This window comes from Leucopleurus acutus, assembly GCF_964270905.1.
Source record: "Leucopleurus acutus genome assembly, chromosome: 10".
NCBI lineage: Eukaryota > Metazoa > Chordata > Mammalia > Artiodactyla > Delphinidae > Leucopleurus > Leucopleurus acutus.
Genome location: NC_139153.1, coordinates 1,692,307 through 1,713,912, shown reverse-complemented (window position 1 = coordinate 1,713,912; position 21,606 = coordinate 1,692,307). Strand labels below are relative to the sequence as shown.

The window sequence follows — 21,606 nt, the reverse complement described above, 5'->3', positions numbered from 1 at the left end:
CTGCTTTGAGAAGTAGTCCAGGTGGTGTACGCGGAGGCCCTGGGTGCGCGTACGGTATTTCTAGGTTTCCCAGTAGCCTTCCCTCCCTCAGCAAGAGGTTTAAGAATTCTCATCTTACGGTTGAGGAAACTGGAGCAGAAGTGAAGTATTTCTTGCAATCTTGGAACATTTTGGTATGGAGCTTTTTATATATATTTTTTTGTTTCTTCTTTATTTTGCCTTTTATGGTCGTGAGGGTGACAGCAGGACTGATTCCCTAAAATGGAGAAATTTTCTCACTTAGTCTGGGCGCCGCCTCCTTTCACGGGCATCCCAGGAGCTCAGTGTGAACTGGGTGGGACTGTGGATGGTGAGCCTGGCGGGTCACAGGGTCAGAGGTTGCCACGCGGGCTCTCGCCGGCCGGTGCTGCGTTCGCAGAGGGAAGCACCAGCCGGAGAAGGAAGCTCAGAGAAACGGGGGAGGGGGGCAAGTGCGGCCCCCTCCCCACCCCAGCCGCTGAAATGGCCACCAACCAGAAGTGACCGAAACAGGACACTGGCGTGTGGGAGGCAGGGCCTGCAGACCCAGGAAGCCAGCTGAGAAGTGCACGGCGGGGCAGAGCCCCAGAGGCTGTGACATGGCTGTGACGGGAGTGCCACCCAAGGAAAGACGGGGCTCGGCCGGTACCAGCTGGTTCAGACTGGTCCAGGCTGGCCCTCCCTGCACACCACGCCAGAGGCAGGGGTGGAAGTGGAGACCTATGTGCGAGGACCGGGTGCCTGCTGGGGGTGGCGAGACCTGCATGTCCCGAGGACCAGGGTCCTCGTCATCCTGTAGCATGTGGCCCTGTGTCATCAGTGGCTTCTGAGCTTCCTTTTTTTTTGCAGAAGGAACTTTCCTCCCCATGGACCACATGCTGCCCTTGTTACTGTCAGCACTTCCAGCGAGGAGAGAGGTGACAGTGTTTGCACGGGGCTCCCGAATGGCAGAGCCGAAACTCAGGCCCGAGAGTGCCTGGTGCTGATTCAGTGAAAGTACAGACACCCAGCTTAGCAGCTGATCCACGCACGCCCGGAGAATCCAGGGAACAGAGATCCATGCCAGCTTGGAAAACCTTGGGTCCAGGGCCGTGTGCGTGGGCTCAGGCCTGACCCCTGAGGGCACCCCCGGGTCCTTCACCACCAGGGAGAGGGTGCGGAAGCGAGTGTGCCTTCCCTGGGCCAGGTGGCCCCCATCAGGCGGGGGCTCCATGCTGCTTCACTTCGTTCTGCTGCTTCTCTTCCTCTTGTCTTTTTTCTTTATCCTTTTGGGTTCCTTTTGCACTTCTGTGAATGTTGTCTCCCATTTTCGTACTGATTACTTTCCTAGTCTTTCTCCCGCAAGAATCTGTTGTTTATTTTACAATGCAAAAGTAGAAGGTATTTTTTAAAAAATTTTTTTAAATGCAAGGCTGTTGGCTCAGAAAAATCAATCAAAGGTGCCAGAGCAAGTAAATGGGGCAGTTTTCTCCTCTCTTGCGTAAATACAGCAACTTCAGCGGACATGCTTTTTTAGATGAAGGCAGGAAAGATTAAACTGTATTTGACCGTCCCGTGCGATGTGGGCTTGAGGCTGCAGGAGGGGAGGCAAGGGAGGGAGCCTGAGGGAGATGGGAGCGACACAAACCAGAAGTGCAGGGCCAGGGAAGCCCCGCTGGCTTTTCAGGGATCGTCTGTGGCTTTTGGCGTCTCCACCCACTGCGTTTTTCTCTTTAAAATGCTTGCTTGACCAACGAGTCCACATTTCTCTTTCCACCCAGGGGGGGCCCAGCGTGTATGCGCAGACTGCTCTAGTTGAAAAGTCGGGAACAGCCCTCGTGCCCACCCAGAGGGGTGGCTAGTCCAGACCAGGGCACGCTCAGACCCCGCCTGCTGAAAGGAAAGAGAGGTATAATTTTGGCTGTGGAGAGGCCTCTAAGACATATTGTTAAGGAGAAAAATAGAGTGCCGTTTATGGAAAGAAAAAGAAGAGCATAACACAGAATTATCCGGAGGCACAGACGTGAGTGTGACTGTACAAAGAGGTCTCGCAAACACACACCCAAGTGATAGGGTCAGCAGATGGGAGGCTGTGTTCATGTGCTTTGTCATTTAAAGTAAGTAACAGCTTAAAAATCAACAGATGCACAGCTTGTTGACTCAGGTATTACTTACGGCTCTTCACCTGCCACAGTGCTTGGCCTGGCCAGGCCCCGGGGGGCTGGGAGACCCAGATGCCCATCACAGGAGCACGAGCCTCAACGTGTAAACAGCGTTCTCGAGGGCAGGTTCAGACTGTGCCAAGGTTTTCTCACCCAGGACGGTGTGACAGTTGTCGTGAGAAGCCACCTGCCATGTGTCTAGCTTGTGGTCCTGTGAGTCCATGCGGTGGCCTGGGCTGTAGAGGTGCCGGGCTGGTTAGCAGGGCTTCTGGAGGCTGCGAGACCTCTGGAGCCTGGGCCCAGATCTGGCCGACTTCCCCGGCGCTGCATGTGGTCAAAGCAGGTCCACGCCGGGGTCAGGCCCGGCGGGGAGGAGCTGCGGCGGGGAGGAGCTGCGGGCCCACTGCAAAGGGTGCTGTGGGGGGAGGTGCAGCTGTGTTCCCGCCAGCCCAGCAGGGGACCGCGAGGAGCCCACAGGTGTGTTTCCGAGAAGGCAGAGATGGCAGCATGTAATGAAAAGTGTTTGTTGGAGCTGTTTTTGATAGTCGCTTTTTTCTGTCTGGGTGGCGGTTAGGGAATTGTGTTGATGGCGCTGATCCCCGCCAGCAGCCGCAGCATCGCTCATTAAAGGGCCCTTCAGACTGCTTGTCGTTACCTCCTTACCCCCGACCCAGCTCCCTAGGCTCCAAGCTCGCGACACCTAGCTGAGTCCCCGCCTGTCACTTTGACACCTGAATGTGCTAACTCCAAGTACAGTCACTTCTCGAGGGCAGATAGGATTGTTGGCTGGTTGCAGAGCTGGCTGACTTCATTTTCAGGCTTTATGGTTCTGTGCTTATGTACAAGTGTGATTTTTAAAAAAATGATTAAAAAGCCTTAATTTTTTCCCCTGATGGCAAAATACCTGTTCATTGTAGAAATTTTGGGAAATATATAAAAAAAAAAGAAAAGACAAAAAAACTAACCTTAATCTGATTACCCAGAGACAGTACCCCATTTTGTGGTATATTCTTTCGGCTGTGTGCGTGCGTGTGTGTAAATGAGATCAGAGTGGACAGATGTCCCCTTACAGGTCACTGGGCTGGCCTCCACCTGCTGTCTGGGGCGTTCTCTGTCTCCTCTCTTTTTTTTTTTTTTTTTTTTTGTGGTACGTGGGCCTCTCACTGCTGTGGCCTCTGCCGTTGCGGAGCACAGGCTCCAGACGCACAGGCTCAGCGGCCACGGCTCACGGGCCCAGCCGCTCCGCGGCATGTGGGATCTTCCCGGACCGGGACACGAACCCGTGTCCCCTGCATCGGCAGGCGGACTCTCAACCACTGCGCCACCAGGGAAGCCCTGTCTCCTTCATTTTTGCACTTCCTTCTGCTTTTTCTGAAATGGGAAAGTGGGAGCACAGCATCTTGAAGCTCGATGGTAGCAGATATGGAGGCCGTGTCCTTAACTGCACAGATGGAGAGGCAAGGCCCAGAGAGGGCAAGTATCTTGCTCAAGGCCACCCAGCAGGCTGGGGACAGGATGGTGACTCGATTCCTGGCCCAGGGCCCCAGACCACCTGTGTGGCCTCCTTGTCCCTCGGAGGCTTCATCTACAGCAAACCCCAAAGAAAGAAGGGACCTGAGTTTCACCAGGAAGCTGTGACGGTCCCACTCGCTTGGGCTGGGCTGGACGTGGTACCCGGCGGTCCGTTCCCGCGGGCCTGTCGGTTGACCTGGGGAGGCCCTCTCGTTTGTGAGGCCACAGCCACAGCCTCTGGCTCTTGTTGCTCCTTGCATCCTTGAGAGTCTGCTGTGAGCCTGGAGATGCAGGGATGAGATGAGGTGGCCTTGCCCCAGGAGCACTGTCTCTGGGGGGTGTGGTTCTCCAGGTAGAGCGTGGTCACCCCATCGTGTGCTGACACTGGAGCCGGGGACCCCAGAGGACAGTGAGAAATCAGGGGGTCTCCTGGGGGGGACAGGATGAGACAGGAGAGCTGAGCTCCACGAGGGGGGAGGGGAGTGTTCCAGAAGGAGCCCCGGAGCATGTGCAAGGCTGGACGTGCGTGGTGCCTTTGGAGGACAGAGGGCAGAGGCCTGGGACGCGACCTGGGTACTGACCCTTCCTCTGAGCCCCAGGCCATCGAAGGGCAGGAGCTGGCGAGGTACCCAAGGAGCTCCCCGTTTCTGCTGAGTAGGAGGGGCAGGACCTTCTCGCACCCCGTGGTCCACTTGCTCGCAGGGGCGTCTCTGTCAGGGTCTAGAACAGGACCCATCAGATGAGCAGACCACCTTACTGGGAAAAATGAGGAGGGAGGAGGGAGGAGGGTGGGGGCGGGAGCATGTCCCCTCTGGGCCCGAAGACCGGGAGGGTTTTGCAGGCAGTGCTGGGCCAGAGGAGGCCGGGCGCTGCAGAGCATGGGGGTCGGGGAGAGTGTGGACCAGTGAGTCGGCGGGCAGGCTCCCCAGGATGGGTGAGCGAGGGGCAGGGGCAGCCAGGGGAGGACCCTGTGGTTCTACCACCAGGGCAGGTGAGGGACGCAGCACGAGAGGCCTGGGCTGGAGGGGAGCTGCGGGGAAACATGGCAGTGGGACCTGGGAGCCCAGTGAGACGGGAAGTTGCCCGGGCTGGACCAGGGAGGGGAGAGGGTGGCTGCCGTCCGCACAGGGTGTGAGCAGCTTGGAGAGACTCGGGGCACATAGAACATCAGACGCTTGGAGGAAGTGGCCACGGGTATTTAGTTTTGGGTTTTCCCTGAAGGAGAATGAAGAAGACTTGCCCGTTGCAGCTGGACTCTGCTCCGTGTTGGCCACCCCCCGAGCCCCCTGGCTGTCTCCCGACCTTCTGGCTCCACTGCTCTCCCTCTTGCATTCCCCCTGATTTGTGCCCGTCTGGGCCACCTCTGTCCCAGGCTCCTGGCTACTGAGTGTCCTGTTCTGGTTTTTTAAATAAATGTATTCATTTTATTTATTTATTATTTTTGGCTGCACTGGGTCTTCGTTGCTGCGCGCGGGCTTTCTCTAGTTGCGGCGAGCAGGGGCTGCTCTTTGTTGCGGTGCGCGGGCTTCTCATTGCAGTGGCTTCTCTTGTTGTGGAGCACGGGCTCTAGGCGTGCGGGCTTCAGTAGTCAAGGCACAGGGGCTCAGTAGTTGTGGCTCGCGGGCTCTAGAGCGCAGGCTCAGTAGTTGTGGCGCACGGGCTTAGTTGCTCTGCGGCATGTGGGATCTTCCCGGACCAGGGCTTGAACCCGTGTCCCCTTCATTGGCTGGCGGACTCGTAACCACTGTGCCACCAGGGAAGCCCTCCTGTTCTGTTTAAACTCTGTTCTTTGCGTTTGCTGCAGAAAAGTCAAAGCCACTTTGTTAGCAGGGTAGGTGAAAGCAGGAGATTTCACAGCCGGTCTCGTAGGAGCTGGTGCCCTGTGCAGCCACTCCTTCCATGCTCCACAGCCGGTCCCTACGACAGGCGCCAAGGGGGCCGCTCTGGGTGAGGCTCAGGCCTCCTCGGCCTGAGTGGGGGCCACGTCGTAGAGGGGGGCAGACCCCGTGCTGGGACTCAAGCGTCCCCGGACAGGCTTTCCCGTTCCTGGAGTTGCCACCGCAAGGACGAAAGGCAGAGCATGGAAGAAGAGGAGCAGCATTTGCTGGGTGACGTTCGCTGCTTTCATCTGCGTTCTCGTTTAATCCTCCAGCACCTGCCGGCTAGAGTCAGGGCAGTTTTAACTGATGGGAGAAACAGGGCCACAACAGGGAAGCGGTTGCCCAAGCTCACAGCCGAAACGCAGCAGGATTTGAACCCACACCTGCTTCCAAAGCTGTGTTCTTTCTTCTTCCAGAAACTCTGCCAGTCGAGGGGTTTACGGGGTCGAGGAAAACATGAGAGTCAGAACGTGGTCTGTTTAATCTGTCTTCTAACAAAAATAAAGCTGACCTTAAGGTCACGGAGAAAGTAGTTTAGAAAGGAAGCCTGTGTCAAGCCAGGCCAGGCCGGGCACTGCCTGCTCGGGCACGGTGTCGCCCATCCCGTGGACATTACATTAAATTGTTTTTAACATTAAACCTTTTCCTGAACTTTCAAGCTCTTGGGATTGCTGATCCCGTGGAGCTCTGTCCTTTGCCTCGAGCGTTGTTCGGAATTTGCCGAGCATCCTGTTATTGTGTCACAGACTTCTATTCCTTGATCTCATCGCATCCTGGAGTTGCCGTTGCGAATGCCTCTCCCTGCCCCACAGCTGCTGCCTGTTTATAAGCCACGGGCACTTTCTGTATGTGTTCAGCTTTCATCGAGAGATCTGGGTGAAAGGTCTGGTAGTTCTGGGTGATTCTGCGTCACCCAGAGTCGCCCAGAGCCCTGCCTGCTCAAGAGACAGGAAAGGAGCGTGATGTGTGGGAAGGGGGAACCGGCCTCGCCCAGTCATCCTGCAGCTTGATACAAAAGGAAGATCATCTCGCTAGACACCACGAGCCATAGTTATGACACTTTTTGTCATGCTGTTTCCTCTTATTTATGCAGTGGAGAGTAGGATGTTTTCAAATAAACCCTCTAAATATGAAATCCTGAGAATGCATTATTTCTGAAACGCTGCACCGTTAACAGCCTTTTAGCTGGTTATATTATAAAGCATGTTGTAACAGCTCAAAAAAAATATATATATCTGAGCCGAAATGTGTTTCCATAGCCCATATGCTGAATTCTGGCATCTTTATACCTTTTTCAAGCTGTTGTCAATTAGTAGAGAAATTAATTTCTCTCTTTGTGTCCTTCGTACAGTCGAGCTTGTGCATGGATGCCGCAGGGAACTCCCTTTTCTCCTCCCATCGAGGGGAGCTCGTGCAGCAGGAGTTCAGGAGATGAAAGCGTGTTGGTCCAGGTGTCCATCATGGAAGCCTGGACCATCAGCAAACAGAAAAGGAGGAAATGGCTTTTGTTGAGGGAAACAAACTGTTTTCCAGGCCAGCAAGCTGTGATCTTGGACTTTCTGCCATATGCACGTTTTCTTAGAGAGAGACAGACAGAAGCAGAACCTCCCGGATCACACGGTGTTCCCCGAGAGGCAGCACGAAGGTCCTGTCCAGCCTGCACCAAATCGCCTGTGAGCCCTTCGCCCTCCGAGTGTCCTTTTGTCCCACACTCTCTGCCCTTGGAGCCTCACTAGGGCGTTTTTAGCATTGGCGGACTGTGTCGGCTGATGACTGAACATGATTTTTGGTGGCCTTTTAGCTGAAGGATGCGGCTCCTCTACTTTTAACCTGTCTTTGGTCTCGTGTCGTTACACTTCAGTATAGAATGCTGTTGCTCATGGGACTTCTGCAACATGAAATCCCACGATTGGGGACTGTCACAGGAGCGTGGAAGGCAAGCCAGACCTTCGTCAGAAATGGGCTTTGAAACCCCGATGGCTAAATTTTAAGTAGCGTGATCACGTTGCGGCCTAAGGTAGGGAGGATCTGTGGGGATTCTGGCATCCTCGTGCCAAAAGAGCATCGAGGGGAACTCAGTGGAAGCAGAAGCTACAGAACAGTCTCGGGGAAGCCTGCTGGGCCCGGAGTGTGTGCGCTTTCTGTCGCATCTCTTCTGGGGGCACCTGGTGTGGCCCAGGTAGTCACACAGCTGCTCCTGGCAGTGGGGGCTTCCATCTGGCTCAGCCCAGAGCCCTGGTTATCTTACGAACCATCGTTTGGGTCACCGTGTGTTCTGTGGCTCTCTCCCTACCACAGGTAGAGAAATGAACTGCCTTTAAAAGAGGAGAGAAAAACATTTGATTACAAGTTCTTCAGACCCAAACAGTAGCTTTCCATAGGGTTTTTACCTGGAAGCAAAGTACCGTGATGGGAAGAAAGCGGGTTTGCTACCTCCTCTAATAAACAAAGAGCTGTAGCTCCCGGTGTGGACAAGGACGTGAGGAAAGTCAAATTTCTGTGCTTGGCTGGGGACAACGGAAATTCTCAAGTTGGAATGCATTTTTGGTTCTATAAATGGGGACTCCCCAAAATATTCACATCTTTTGATCTAGAAATCCCATCTTGGCAAGTGTATCCTGACAGTTCTATAAATATCTGTGAAAAGATGTTCATCTCAGTGTTATTTAGAATAGCAAACATTGCTGGCAACCTCAGTGCTCCACCATTGAAAGTAAAGTGAGTTTTGATTTTTATCCCCCTGATGGGACATCATGCAGTCAGTATAAATCCCAAGTATAAATTTTGTGTGAAAGTGGGGGAAATATTACAGTCTTATGTGTTAAGTTGAAAATCAGCCCCCTGCCCCAGAGCCTAGCCAGACCGACACCCAGCAGGTAATTGGGAAGCGTGTGTTCCAGTTGGAGTGGTCGGCTTTACCTTCCTCCTGCAGCAGCCCCTACAGAGGACCCTTGTCACCTGCAGGACTGACCTCCCCAGCCCCATCCTGACGTGTACCGCCTGGATGGGAGATGAGGCTGTTGACTGAACGAGGAGTCCGGTTGTATTCCCGGCTGCTCTGGCTGGAAAGCACTCCTGGCCACCTCCACCAGGACCCTCTGCCCCACTGGGAGGCCCATGGGTGCCCCAGCGTAAGCCTCTCGCCCGGCAGAGGACGCGGTGGCTTCGTCTTGTCTGGGAGAACTCAGGCTGGCTGGGAAGACCCAGGAGGCCATGCCAGCCGGCCCTGACCCTGCTGAGGTAGCACCCGGGCCACAGGCAGGACAGGGAATAGACAGTATGGTTTTATGCGTTGTTAAAAACGTAAGTGGTGACAGTGGAGGCACCCCTCACAATCTGAGTTCTTTTTCTCCCAGTGGTGTGTGCTGGAGGGTGTCCCCGGTCAGCTGGTCCAGTTCACTTTGGCCGCCACGGAAATGAGACCAGACTTTCGTGGTGTTTACTCCTGCTTGGCGAGGGCAGGACTGGTTTGTTGCTTTAGAAAAAAAAATTGTTTGTTTGTTTGTTTGGCTGCGCCGGGTCTTAGCTGTGGCGTGCGGGCTCTTCAGTTGCTGCATGCGGGCTCTTAGTGGCGGCAGGCCTGTGGGCTCTAGTTCCCTGAGCAGGGATCGAACCCGGAGCCCCTGCGTTGGGAGCGCAGCGTCTTAGCCACTGGACCACCAGGGAAGTCCCCGTTGCTCTTTTGTGGTTAATTTTTCGTCTCCACAGCTAATATTTGCCGTCCACTTTGTGCCCAGCCCTGACCTGTGCAGTTCACACAGGTGGTCTCGGTTCACGTCTCCCACAGTCCGGGGAGCGGGGGTGAGGAGACAGGGGCCCAGAGGAGCTGAGACCCTGCAGGAGCCTGCACCCTGCGGGGCCGGGTTAGGTCCAGGGACGTCTGACCCCAGAGCCGTCCCGTGACCCGTACTCGGGCTGCCCGACGCTTTCCTGGCTTCCCCAGAAATCGGCCGTGAACGTGTGTCACTTCTGTAATCAGAGGAGGGGCGCCGGGTTTTATTATTTACGTAACATTTTAAATGCAGGCCAACGGATCCAGGTGTTTTTCCTCATTCCACATGGCACCTCCGCAGTAGAAATTGTTTTCAACACTGCCTAACGGAACGTTCCGTGATGGGGCTGCTGAGGCTGAGGACCTGCGTTTTGACGGTTTGCACTTCAGTGAATTTAAATTTGCCCCACATGGCTGTGGCTGCCGCCCCTCCAGAGTCGCTGCCCCATGGCGTCTGGGGACCAGGCGCCCTCGTCTGGGGCCCCACCGCCACCCTCCTGCCTGCTCCCCCCGGGACCGAGCTCCACCCTCCGCAGGGAGCCGAGCCTCGCGCCCAGGTGGCCCATCTCTAACCCTTTCAAGGGCAGGCCCGGGGTGGGGGGTGGTCGGGGCCAGCAGGACGCCCACGGTCCAGCCGATGGCCTGGGCACAAGGCCTCCTGCTGCCTTGTCTGTTGCTCTGACAACACCAGAGGGTGGAGGATGCCTGAGGCCGGACTCCAGGCCCCCAGCCTCCACCCCACGCGGTGATCCCACGGGACCCCCACTGGCTCCTTAAGAAGCAGAGACTTGGGGTATACTTGCCCCTGCGTCTGCTTGAGGAATCAACAGGAAAGGTCCAGACTCCCGGGCCCGCCAGCACGCCGACCTCATCCTCATCTAATTTCATAGCCTCGTGTGCAGTAGTGGTGCTGATGCATGATTTACGCTGGGTTTGAGGCTCGAGGATGCTTTCACTGTGTCCTGGGGGTGGTTGGTGTGTCCTGGAGTTGAAAACGGCAGGGAACACTGCCCAGAGAACACAGGGCTGCCCTGGGTCCCCGCCCGCGTCCTCACCTGACCAGCAATGCAGTGAGCCGCTACTGAGCGCTTGCTGTGTGCTGCACTCAGGGCTGACCACCGTGCCTCACTCTCCCTGACTCCCCACGCACCCTGTGGAGTGGGGTCCACGAGCGCCCCTTTGTGTAGGCGGGGAGGCTGAGCCGGCCGAGGTGAAGTCACCTGCCCAAGCTCACAGGGAGGTGAGGTGGAGCTGACTCCGGACCTCCGCGGTCAGCTCTGTCCTCCATATCCCGTCCTTCCCTGGTTCTCCTGGTCCTTAACTGGGGTGGTGACTCTTCCTCGAGATTTGCGCTGTTGTCATCAAACAGGAGGAGCCACGGGTGCAGGGGCTGGCACGGGGCGGGAGCTAATATGTGCTCCTCTTCTCGCCTTTGTAACATCTTAGCTGAATTTGAACTTGCAGTAGTGTTGGTTCAGTACCCGGGTGTGTAAGGGCGTGCCCCCTGCCGGGCCCTGCCGGGGCCTCAGTGTGCAGAGCTGGCCCTTTGTCAGGGGCAGAAGGGGCCGTTTCTCCTGCCCGCTCGCTCTGTGGTCGCTTCCATTGACTCTCTGTGGTTGAGAAACACTGACCACCTTCTGTCTTTTCTGAAAGCTCTGGGGTCCTGACTTCAGCTGGTTTTAGTTGCTGGCATCTCCAAGGCTTTCAGAAAGTTCTGCTTCCTAAATATTAACAATACAGTGTCTCCCATCCTGGAGAAAGGGATCTGTGCTTCTTTCTAAAGCAGTTCACTTCACCATGGGTGATCTCCTTTGCTTTTTAAAAGTAGCATTTGTTGCAGTTTCAACAGAGGTTAAACTTGGGTTGCCCAGTTCTCATGTTTTTCTGTGGGTTACAGAAGCTCTAAACAACTGTCAGGCGCCACATGGGAGCTTCTGTCATCTGGTGGGGACTGAACAGACCTACCTTAATGTTTTGAGGAGAAAAGTTCTGTTAGATGTTAAATTTATTTTTAGTTAGAAGGAAACCAAGGCGAAAGCAAGCCATGATTATGCAGAGGAGAAATACAGGTTAGACATGCAGAAGAACCTCTGATGGGGAAGAGCCCTAAACACGACGACAGCTTACGGGTTTTCTCCTCTAAGACTGTGTGGGGATGGAAGGGAGCGTTTGGTGAAGACCCACTACTTGCCGGGTGTGCTGCCCTGGTTCATTTATTCCAGCAGCTTTACGATGAGGTCAGGAGATGTCTCCTGGTTCTACAGATGGGCAAGTGACTAGCGGTAACTACCGTCTTAAAATTTGTGTTTCATTCCCTTGCTTTTTTATTCTGTGCTTTAATCACATAGGTTTGGCTCTCTAAAAATAGATATAGTTTGCTTTTGCTTTTTTTCGTTTTCTTTTTTGATTTTTTTTTTTAGCTTTCTATAAATGGCTAAACTTGAATACCTTACTTTCTTTTTTTCACTTTGTATTTTGTTTCTAAGGTTCCTACATGTAGCTTTCGTTTATTCGTTTTTTCACTACTGTAGAATAATCCCTTTAGCTACAATGTGTCCATTCTCCAGCTGTGACAACAGGCTGTAGCGAAGGATGTTGCCCCGTCTCCTGTGGTGCCTGCACAGGAATTTCTCTTGGGTGATGAATGCCTGGGGGTGGAATGGCTGGGTTGTAAAGTATGGAGTTCCAACCTTGCGAGATGCCAGATAGGCTTCCAAAGTGGTTGTACTGGCTTCTCTCTGTGTAACATGTACGGGCTAGTGACGCCCTTTAAGTTTGGACACGGGAGCTCAATCAGGTCTCCTCCCGGCCCCTCACAGTGCTCTGTTACACCGGAGCTCGTCCAAGTGGCTTTATTCTCCCTCTGGGTCTGTGTGGCTGTGATTCCCACACGTGGCTCCTGCCCGTCCAGTCCTGTGGTTCTTGAGGCCAGAGGCGCCACAGTGACCGTCTGTCTCGCTGGCCTGAACCGCACGTCCCACAGGAGTCCCCCTCCTCCTTCGTGCTGGCCTGTGCGCCGGGTAGGAATGCAGGGCCAGCCCCCCGCGGGATGGGAGGAAGTCCGTCCCCTTACTGGTCAGATTTTCCCAGGGAGAGAAAGCCATGTCCCTAGAGCCTGGGTCAGGGAAGTGCTGTCTGCTTGGAGCCTCCAAAGGAGCAGAGGCGAGAAGTGAGAAATCTCTGTTGGTGCAGACACCCCGTGGGGGGCGTGTGGTCCGCAGTTAGGGCCCTGCTGTGGACCCTCACCAGACAGGGCACGTGGCGATGCTTTTGCTGTGCAAATGGCAAAATGGGGAGCCTGGTACCCCAGCGTCTGGAGGAAACCATCTCATCGTTCAGACGTGCGGGCCTGGTGTGAATGCCTGCCTGTGTTTTCAGTCACACGCACCCATCGCTTCTGATTGAAACAGGAAGAACGTTTGAGGTAGAGTTAGGGGTAGGACAGAAGAGCACAGAGGCAGGGTGTTGAGGCACCACCGTGTAGGGGGCGGGCTCTGGAATCAGACTTCCCTGGGTCAGATCCAGCCGTGCCGCGAGGCCCTGGTCTCCTTGTTGGCAAGGCAAGTGGCATAAAAGCACCAGATCTGGGGTCTGAAATCAGTGCTCGAGCCGTTGCTCGGCCTGGAACTCACCGGGAGGATGAGCTCCATCCAGTCCGTCCGAGGGTCAGTTTTGTCTGCTAGAAAGTGGGGGAAAGAACCCCTCACTCACGGGGTTGTGAGGATCCAGTGAAATAACCCTGGGAAAAGGGCTGCGCAGATTACAACCTGCTGCGTAAACATGGGGTGTTGTCATTACCGGTTTTTTAATGCTTTGTCTCTCTTTCCTCACTCAAGGCTACATTTCACCAGATGTTTCTTCTCTAAGAAAATGAGTACTGAGTAGAACTGGTTCCCTAAGAAGAGGGAAGTCAGGTGCTCATTTCTTCCTATTTCAGCTTTAACGGGACCATGAGCTTTCTGGATACTTCCTCATGATCTCTAGCACACGGTGGTGCCTTGGAAAGTTATTTTCAGGTAGAAATATTTTGTATGAGACAAAGAGACGGGGATTATTTCATCATTCAGCAGAGAATGATTAACTACTTAACTGTGCACGGAATACGACGCTAGAGTGTTTTAAGGGTCCTTGGGATTGGTTTTAATCAGATGTGGTGAGACACACAGACACGGAAATGGCTGTCATGAGGGACAATTTATTATATTCACAATTCCCTAGAAAGGGGGCAGGGCACCCCACACAGGGCTGGTCAGGAGGCAGAGGGAGGGGGGGGAATGTAGACGGGAGCCTTTACTGCATTTTCTGCGAGAAGGAATGGTGAGGCGGGCCGAGCAGGCTGAGGATCGGCTGGTTTGAATAATTTCCGTGGGCTCGCGGGCTCAGGGGCTGCCCTGGTTGTCCGGTACCTGGCCCTGGGTGACAAGGACAGCAGGAGAGTAGCCCAGAAAGTGAGAGGTGGGATGCAGGCTCTGGGCGGGTTGGTTTGCATGTGAAAGGCCAGCTCACAGGCCAGTTCTTTCCTGTCTCTAGAAATTTGCTAACCCTGGGAGCAGTGGTCCCTCCAGGGCCAGCTTTAACCAGATGGTAAAGCATCAAAATACAGAAACTAAAAAACACAGTACATAGCAGCATCAGGGCAAACAAAACAAAACTATGCTGGATTAAGGCCTGTGGCGCAGGGTTCTTTCTTTTACAAAATATGAGGAAAAGGATTTTCATTGCAAATGCAGAACCGTCGCTCAGTGTACGTGGCGGGAAAGGAAATGTATCCATCAGTGTGGCCGGGGTGATGGAGATGAATCTCTGGTGAGTGGCCATTATGGAAATCCTGGCTACAGTTCATTTCAGCAGGTGTATAGCAGGCACCTGCCCCCCGAGCCAGGCCATCGCGAGGAGCCCTGAGGAATGTGCGGAAGAACAGAAGGGGATCCTTGATCCCGAGGCCACCAGCCCTGGCGGGTGTGGGGCACGTGCGGGCCCAGCCTCCTCCCCGAGCCCGTGGCAGACGTCACCAGTCTCCCACAGCACAGTGCCGTGGGGGCCACCAGCCACCCATCGGAGCTGCTTGTCAGCTGGGCTCTAGGGCCCCTCGGTCCATGGGGGAGGAGTGGTGCTGGAGGAGAGAAGGGGGGGAGCTCCGGTCAGCTCACCTGTGATAGAGACAAGACCTGGTTGGGGGGGAAGGGGAAACTTGCACCTGTGTGGAGGGAATTGACTCCGTGGAAGGGTTAGGAGTGGCGATGGGCCTTAGAGGGTTTGCTCCTGGCCTGGTGCAGGGCTGAGGGCCCCGCAGCAGGGGGCTGCTGCATGAGAGGCGCAGCAGAAAAGCGTGGATGTGCTTGGAGGGGCAGCGGGCGGGGAGGTGTGAGTGTGGCTCCGATTGTGCTTTCTAGTGAGGGAGCAGGACCAGTAGGAGCCTTTACCAGAGGCCCCGAAAACTGGGCTGGCACACGCGGACCGAGCTCTGAAACAGTGGAGACTCTGAGCCCTGCAGCATCAGAGCAGCTTCCAGAGGGGTGCAGAGGGGGTTAGGGCAGGCAGGGGGCTGGGTGGGAAGCTGTCGCCGGGGAAAAGGCGGTGAGCGTCTCACCCCCCGCTAGTGGCGTGGGCATGCAAAGGGGCAGGCCGATCCAGGAGGCTGAGGACCTAGAAATCTGGAAGGGTTTGGGGAGCAGCTCGACATAGGATAGAATGAAGGTCAAAGACAGCGGGCCTGTTTTGAGCCTGAGTGATTCAGAAGGTGAATCGAACCCGGGAGCAGAGCCACTTTGGAAGCTGTTTGAGGATCAACAGGACAGTCGGGGGATTCTTCTGACCAGGGTTTCACGAGGCGGATCTGCAGCTCTGGGAGGAGCGTGCCAGAGCGGGGAGAGCGGGCAGGCGTGGGCAGGGAGAGGCAGCCATGGGACGGTGGAAAGGAGCGCGGGAGGGCCTGCGGGGCGGCCGGGGCGGGTAGCACTGCAACGCACTCGTCGCGGGGGCTGACTTGTGAGCAGGCAGGCCGGCAGAAGTGAGCAGCCCTCCTCCAGAAACAGGCCAGGCTCCAGTGAAAGGGGAACCTTCACATGGGATCGGGGGGCGCCACAGTTCAGTGAGGTGATGAGGGACTTCTTCATAAATTCCGCCAGAACAATTAAGAACCATTTAGGAACTTGATAGAGGTGGTTGAACAGCGTTGTGAATATACAAAATGCCACCGAATTGGCACACTTTACAATGGTTAACGTTGTGTTATGTGAACTTCACCTCGATTTTAAGAAGAAAAGAACCGTCAGGAAAGAGATCGTGTCTCATACCAGGTACCATGATAAGCTGCAGGTGGATCAAAGATTAACATGTAGAAAATGAAACCAAATCTGGAGATGATGGTGGCGATGGTTGCAAAAAAGTGTGAATGTACTTGATGCCACTGAGCTGTGCACCTAAGAATGGTTAATGTAGGACCTCCTGGTTGTCCAGTGGGTAAGACTCAGCGCTTCCACTGCAGGGGGCATGGGTTTGATCCCTGGTCGGGGAACTAAGATCCCACATGCCGTGCAGCATGGCCAAAAAAAAAAAAAAAGGTTAATGTAAATTTTATGTTATGTATATGTTTTCCCCCTGCCCACAAGAAATGAAACCATAAAGGAACTCATAGAAAAAATGCTGAGTTCTTTTATACCCCTGGAGTAGAGAAGGCTTTTATAACTAAGAATCAAAACTCAGAAGCAATAAAAAGAAAAGATTGATAATTTTTTAAGGGTTTTTGTTTTTTTTTTAAAGCAACTAGCGCTCAAGCTGGTTTTTTTTTTTAATGAATTTATTTTTTATTTATTTATTTTTGGCTGCGTTGGGTCTTCGTTGCTGCATGCGGGCTTTTTCTAGTTGCGGTGAGCGGGGGCTACTCTTCATTGTGGTGCACGGGCTTCTCATTGCGGCGTCTTCTCCTGCTGCAGAGCACGGGCCCTAGGCGTGCAGACTTCAGTAGTTGTGGCTCACGGGCTCTAGAGCACAGGCTCAGTAGTTGTGATGCATGGGCTTAGTTGTTCCACGGCATGTGGGATCCTCCCGGGCCAGGGATCAAACCCGTGTCCCCTGCATTGGCAGGCAGATTCTTAACCAATGCAGCACAAGGGAAGTCCCAAGATTGACAAGTTTTTCAAATAAAAATCTTCTGTAGCTTAAACACAACATCAAGTCAAAGCACAGATGACCAGCTCATATACAAAGAGCTCTTAAATATCAAGAAATGCAAAACCCTGCAAGCAAAGACAGAAATTCTCAGTTTACCAGAAAAGAAATACAAGTGACTCTTGAAATGTAAGGAGATGTTCCACCTATACTTTCTCCTCTGTCTTAAGGGCAAGAATACAAACACTGAACGACCTGCTTTGTTGGGAGGCTGATAGATTCAACCCAGCACGTCCCACGTGGACGGCAAGTGGGCGACTTCTACTGAAATGGCACCTGCACGCACCTTTCAACCAAACAACCTTGCCACCTAGACATACACCCTGAAGGCGCACCTTCACAAAGATGGAATAAACATTCCCAGTGATTCGTTACAGTCCGATGTTTAATAAACGAGAGGTTGGATGTCACACAAATGGGTTTTGATGAGAGATGGCCAGAATAATCTGTACTCCGCCCACACAGAGGAGTACTGCACAGCCCTAAGACAGAGGAAGAGCTCTTGGCCTGTTTGTGATATGAAATAACCTCCAGAATACGTTAAAAGGGAAAAAAACTGGCACAGAATAGGGTGGGTCTATAGCATGCTACCTTCTATGTAAAAAAAAAAAAAAAAAAAAAAAAAAAATTATTTTTGCAAAAACAATTGCTTTGAAAGCAAAAACAGAATAGTTAAAATGATGAGCCATGGGGAGTGAGAGGGGAGAGGTAGAGGAGGCAGGAGCAGCAGCAAGATGTCCCTGGATGAATCTTCTTTTTTATTTTTCTAACTTTTGAGCCAGGTAAATGTTTACATATTCACAAAAGAAAATGAAAAGTAAAACAGCAAAATCTATAGTTGTGAACAAATTTATTTTGAAACTAATGAATCTAATCGTATATCAAATTAGTAACATAAGCACACAGAGAAAATAATGATCACGTATTTGTAATAATTCGAACTTTAAACATAATACTCTGGGGCTTTCCTGGTGGCGCAGTGGTTAAGAATCCGCCTGCCAGTACAGGGGACATGGGTTTGAGCCCTGGTTGGGGAAGATCCCACATGCTGCGGAGCAGCTAAGCCCATGCGCCACAACTACTGAGCCTGCGCTCTGGAGCCCATGAGCCACAACTGCTGAAGCCCACGTGCCGAGAGCCCGTGCTCCGCAACGAAGAGTAGCCCCTGCTTGCTGCAACTAGAGAAAGCCCGCGCACAGCAACGAAGATCCAATGCAGCCAAAAATAAAATAAATAAATAAATAAATGTATTTTTAAAAATGGCAGTATTAAACATAATACTCTGGCCATTTCATTACTGAACTGTTTTCCAAGGACGGGAGGTGGGATAGGGGGAGTATTGTTTAGTGGGTGTATCAGTCAGCTTGGGCTGCCATAACAAAGTACCCCAGGCTGAGTGATGTAAGCGATAGCAATTTATTTTTCTGAAAGTTCTGGAGGCCGGAAGTCCAAGATGAAGGTGTCGACAGGGCTGGTTCCTCCTGAGGCCTCTCCCCAGGGCTTGCAGACGGGCGTCCCTCTGTGTGTGTCTGTGTCCTAATCTCCTTCTCTTACAAGGACACCAGTCAGATTGGGTTAGGGGCAAGCCCAGCGACCTCATTTTAACTTAATCACGTCTTTAAAGACCTGTCTCCAAATACAGTCATGTTCTGAGCTGTGGGGATTAGGACTTCAGCACGTGAAGGGAGTGGGGTAGGGGGACGCAGTTCAGCCTGTGCCAGGAGCGTGAGGTTTTGGTCTGAGGAAGGTGGGAAGGTTCTGGGCGTGCATATGGTGGCGACGGTTGTGCAGCAGCGTGAACGTGCTCGATACTGCTGAGCTTGCACTGGAAGATGGCGAAGATGCTGTGTTACCACAATAAAAAAATAAAAATGAGTTTAAGGGGACTGAGGGTGCCGCTGAGAGGGTGACAGAAGGCTGTGTGCGATGGGCACTCGTGGGGGACGGACAGTAGGAAACAGGAGTTTGGGGTCTGACCACACAGAGGGTTTCCGAGTTTGAGGTCTGGGCGGCCAGCCGTTCCAGCCACTGTGAGCACCCCCTCCGCTCTCCGTCCGTGAAGCGGGCGGCATGGTCACTGCAGCTCTGGGCAGGTCCGCTTGCTGTGCTTCCTTGTGCTCTGGGAGCTCCTCCTCGTTTGCAATTTTCAGACCCCCCACATTGCGTGGTTTCTATGGCGACTGACGTCCCTCCGAGAGGGGAGCGTGGAGGGACCCTCAGAAAGAACGCAGGGAAGTGAACAGCACGGATATGGGACAGGCAGTACAATCCGGGAGGGAGGGAGCATGACCTAGTGTTACGGCTGCTTCGCTGAGAAGGTTCTGGCAGGTGCCCTTGACTGTCTTATGTCTGTCGCACTGTCTTCACCAAGAGCTGTAAAGGGAGGTGACAGGATGCAGCACTTTACCTGGTGAAAAGCTAACGCTTGGAAACACAACTGCGAGGGTCAAGGACTTGGGAAAGCCCAGGGAATTCCAAGCCTCATCCGTCTTGTTTCTGGCCACTTGGGGAGAAACGAGGCCTAGTGAGACTCCACGTGCCTGTCCTTTCTTTTTTCCTGGGATACGGCCACAAGGAAGGCATCCTGGCTGCGTGGACAGGCTTTGTGATGTTCACATCCTGGCTCATGACTTCTGGCTGTGTGATCTTCGGCACGTTCCTTAACCTCTCTGTGCTTCAACTTCCTAGTCTGTAAAATGGGGGAGAAGAGTTCCCACGGTCAAGAGTTCTTGGAAGGGCTTGGTGGGTCCTCCCTAAAGAGTGGCTTGTAATTCCGTGAGGAGACCCCTGGGCTTGGCAGGAGTCAGCCTCTGGTAACTGGTTCTGTTTCCTGTTCTCTTCCAGTTGGCCACGGGCAGAGCGAGGGGGAGAGGATGGTGGTGTCTGACTTCCAGGTTTTCATCAGGGACGTGTTGCAGCACGTGGACGTTGTGCAGAAGGACCACCCAGGGCTTCCCATCTTCCTCCTGGGCCACTCCATGGTGAGTAGACCACGGAAGAGCCCTCGAAGTCGAGCCGGGCCCCAGCCCCAGCCCTGCGGTGGGTGGAGGGTGAGGGTCCCGGGATGCAGGGGGCCGCCCTGCCTCTGGCCCCATCGTGCTCTGACTGGCCAGCATGGCCCCCTCTGGGAGTTCCCAGACAATTTATGCTCAGGAAACAAGGGCCAGCATCTTGGAGGCAGCCCCAGAGAAGCTCACCTCCGCCCGTTCCTTCCTGCCGGGGCCCGAGGCGCCAGGAAGGCGCCACTTCATGGTGGGGCCCCAAGGGTACTTCTCCCTGCACGGCCGCGTCTCAGGGCAGGAGGGCCCCTCAGTCAGCCTGTGGAGGAACAGAGGTCCTATGCGTCCTGCCCGTTTCAGAGTCACACAGTACACATGGGAATTAGGATGGGCTTCCAGAGGAAACAAATCCTTAACGGTCACTCCAAATCCCTTTCACCTTTTAAATACATTAACCCCCTAAGGATCAGCCAACTATAATGTATAGATCAGGGCTTCTCAAGCTGGCAGCATGCAGGCCGGATCCGCCTCTAGACCCCCGCCCCAGTGGCTGGCAGAGAACGTTTTGAGCTGCTTGGTTTTGAACTCTGGGTGACTTTTCCCTCCCTTCCAGCCCAGTCACTGTCGGGCTCTGTTCCTGCGCGTCTGTTACCTGCCTGGCCCTCGTGAGCGTGTGTGGTGTCAGCCCTGGGTGCAGGTCACCTTCAGCTTCAGCAGATAGCCAGGACCGCACGCCTTCAGCAGCACCCACGCTCTCTTAACTATTCTTCTTGGAGCCTAAATTTCTGGGACCTTTACTGAACCAGGAAAACAGAAAAAGGGTAGCAGTCTCTTATTGTCATCAGATTTTTTCAGATCTCGTGTTAAGGCTGACGGAATGGGTGAGTTGGGAGTCTGCCAGCTTTGGGCTTGAAATGAAATAGAAACATGTTATTGTTTAACTTGCAGCCCACAAGCAGGAACCTTATTTAGATCTCCCTGAAATGTTTGCTGTTGGAAAACCCGGAGAAAAAAACATGTGAAAGCTAGTAATTGCAGGTCTAGTTTATCCAACATTTGAGGGCGTCTATTCCAAGGTACCGTCCTTGGGGCTCTGGGCCGGGACTGCAGCCCAGCAGGAGACCCGCGATGGGGCGGCTAAGAGCCCACGCTGGCGACGCCCACACCCACATGCGGCCCGTTCTCATTGCAGGGGGGCGCCATCACCATCCTCACGGCCGCAGAGAGGCCCGGCCACTTCTCCGGCATGGTTCTCATCTCCCCGCTGGTTCTCGCCAGTCCCGAGTCTGCCACGACTTTCAAGGTAAACGGACTTCCGGTTCCATGAGACTCCTGCAGCTTCCCGGGCCCCGGGGCGTCCGTTCACAGCTAGAGTCTGGGGGAAAGGGCTTCTCCCACGATTATGATAAGGTTTGGACAAGTAGCAAGCATTGTTGTCCCTGGAATCCTGTAGTTTCTCAAGTCAGGTACTTTTTTTCCCAGAGGCAAAAGAAAAATGGCTTCCTGCTTGTGCATGTTTCTCTGGTGAACGTTAGAAGGAGGAAGGGTTACGCGGGTTAGGAATCCAGCGAAGGGGCCTCTGTTAACAAGCCACGTGCTGGCCTGGAGCTCGTTTCCGGGGACCGTTGGCCAGCATCGGCCACGGCATGCGGACGCGGAGCTGCAGGCAGTTCCTAACGGGACAGCGCCGGCGCCTTGGCTGTAGTACTTTCCATCCCTGAGCACTTTCACCTCTGACCTGTCGGATCCTCCATTCTGTTTTTCTGGCTGTAATGTTCCACGCGGCGCAACCCAGTGGTTCCCGCGTTGAGCTGGGCCTCCTCCCCCTGAGGAAGGAGATGGGACTCGTGGCCTCAGCAGGGCTGCCGGGTTGTTGACACGTTATGGACCTGAGGTTTCAGAGACAGGTAACCCGGTGAGGGTGGGGAGTCCCAGCCCCGAGTCTCCCCGAGCACCGGTCAGTCTCTCCTGGTCGCTGGGGGACACTGCTGCCCCCGAGCCAGTTCTCAGGACTCTCAAAGGAGCACGAGGGGTGAGTGAGGCAGTGAGTGGGTCAGGATCATTCAGTGGTCCTGGTCCGAGTAGAGTAAGCAAGACCAGGATCGCAAAAAGGG

The 21,606-nt window shown here is 54.0% G+C and overlaps 1 protein-coding gene across 3 annotated transcripts in view; it reads left to right on the top strand.

The window, feature by feature from the left end:
- The window catches only part of MGLL (monoglyceride lipase), a 107,982-nt gene that overhangs the window by 59,641 nt on the left and 26,735 nt on the right, over positions 1-21,606 (top strand). For all 3 annotated transcript variants that reach the window (XM_082847764.1, XM_082847763.1, XM_082847765.1), the window contains 2 exons: positions 19,338-19,474; positions 20,685-20,795. In XM_082847764.1, the coding sequence (XP_082703890.1) occupies positions 19,338-19,474; positions 20,685-20,795 (248 nt within the window). The remainder of the gene's footprint in view (positions 1-19,337; positions 19,475-20,684; positions 20,796-21,606) is intronic.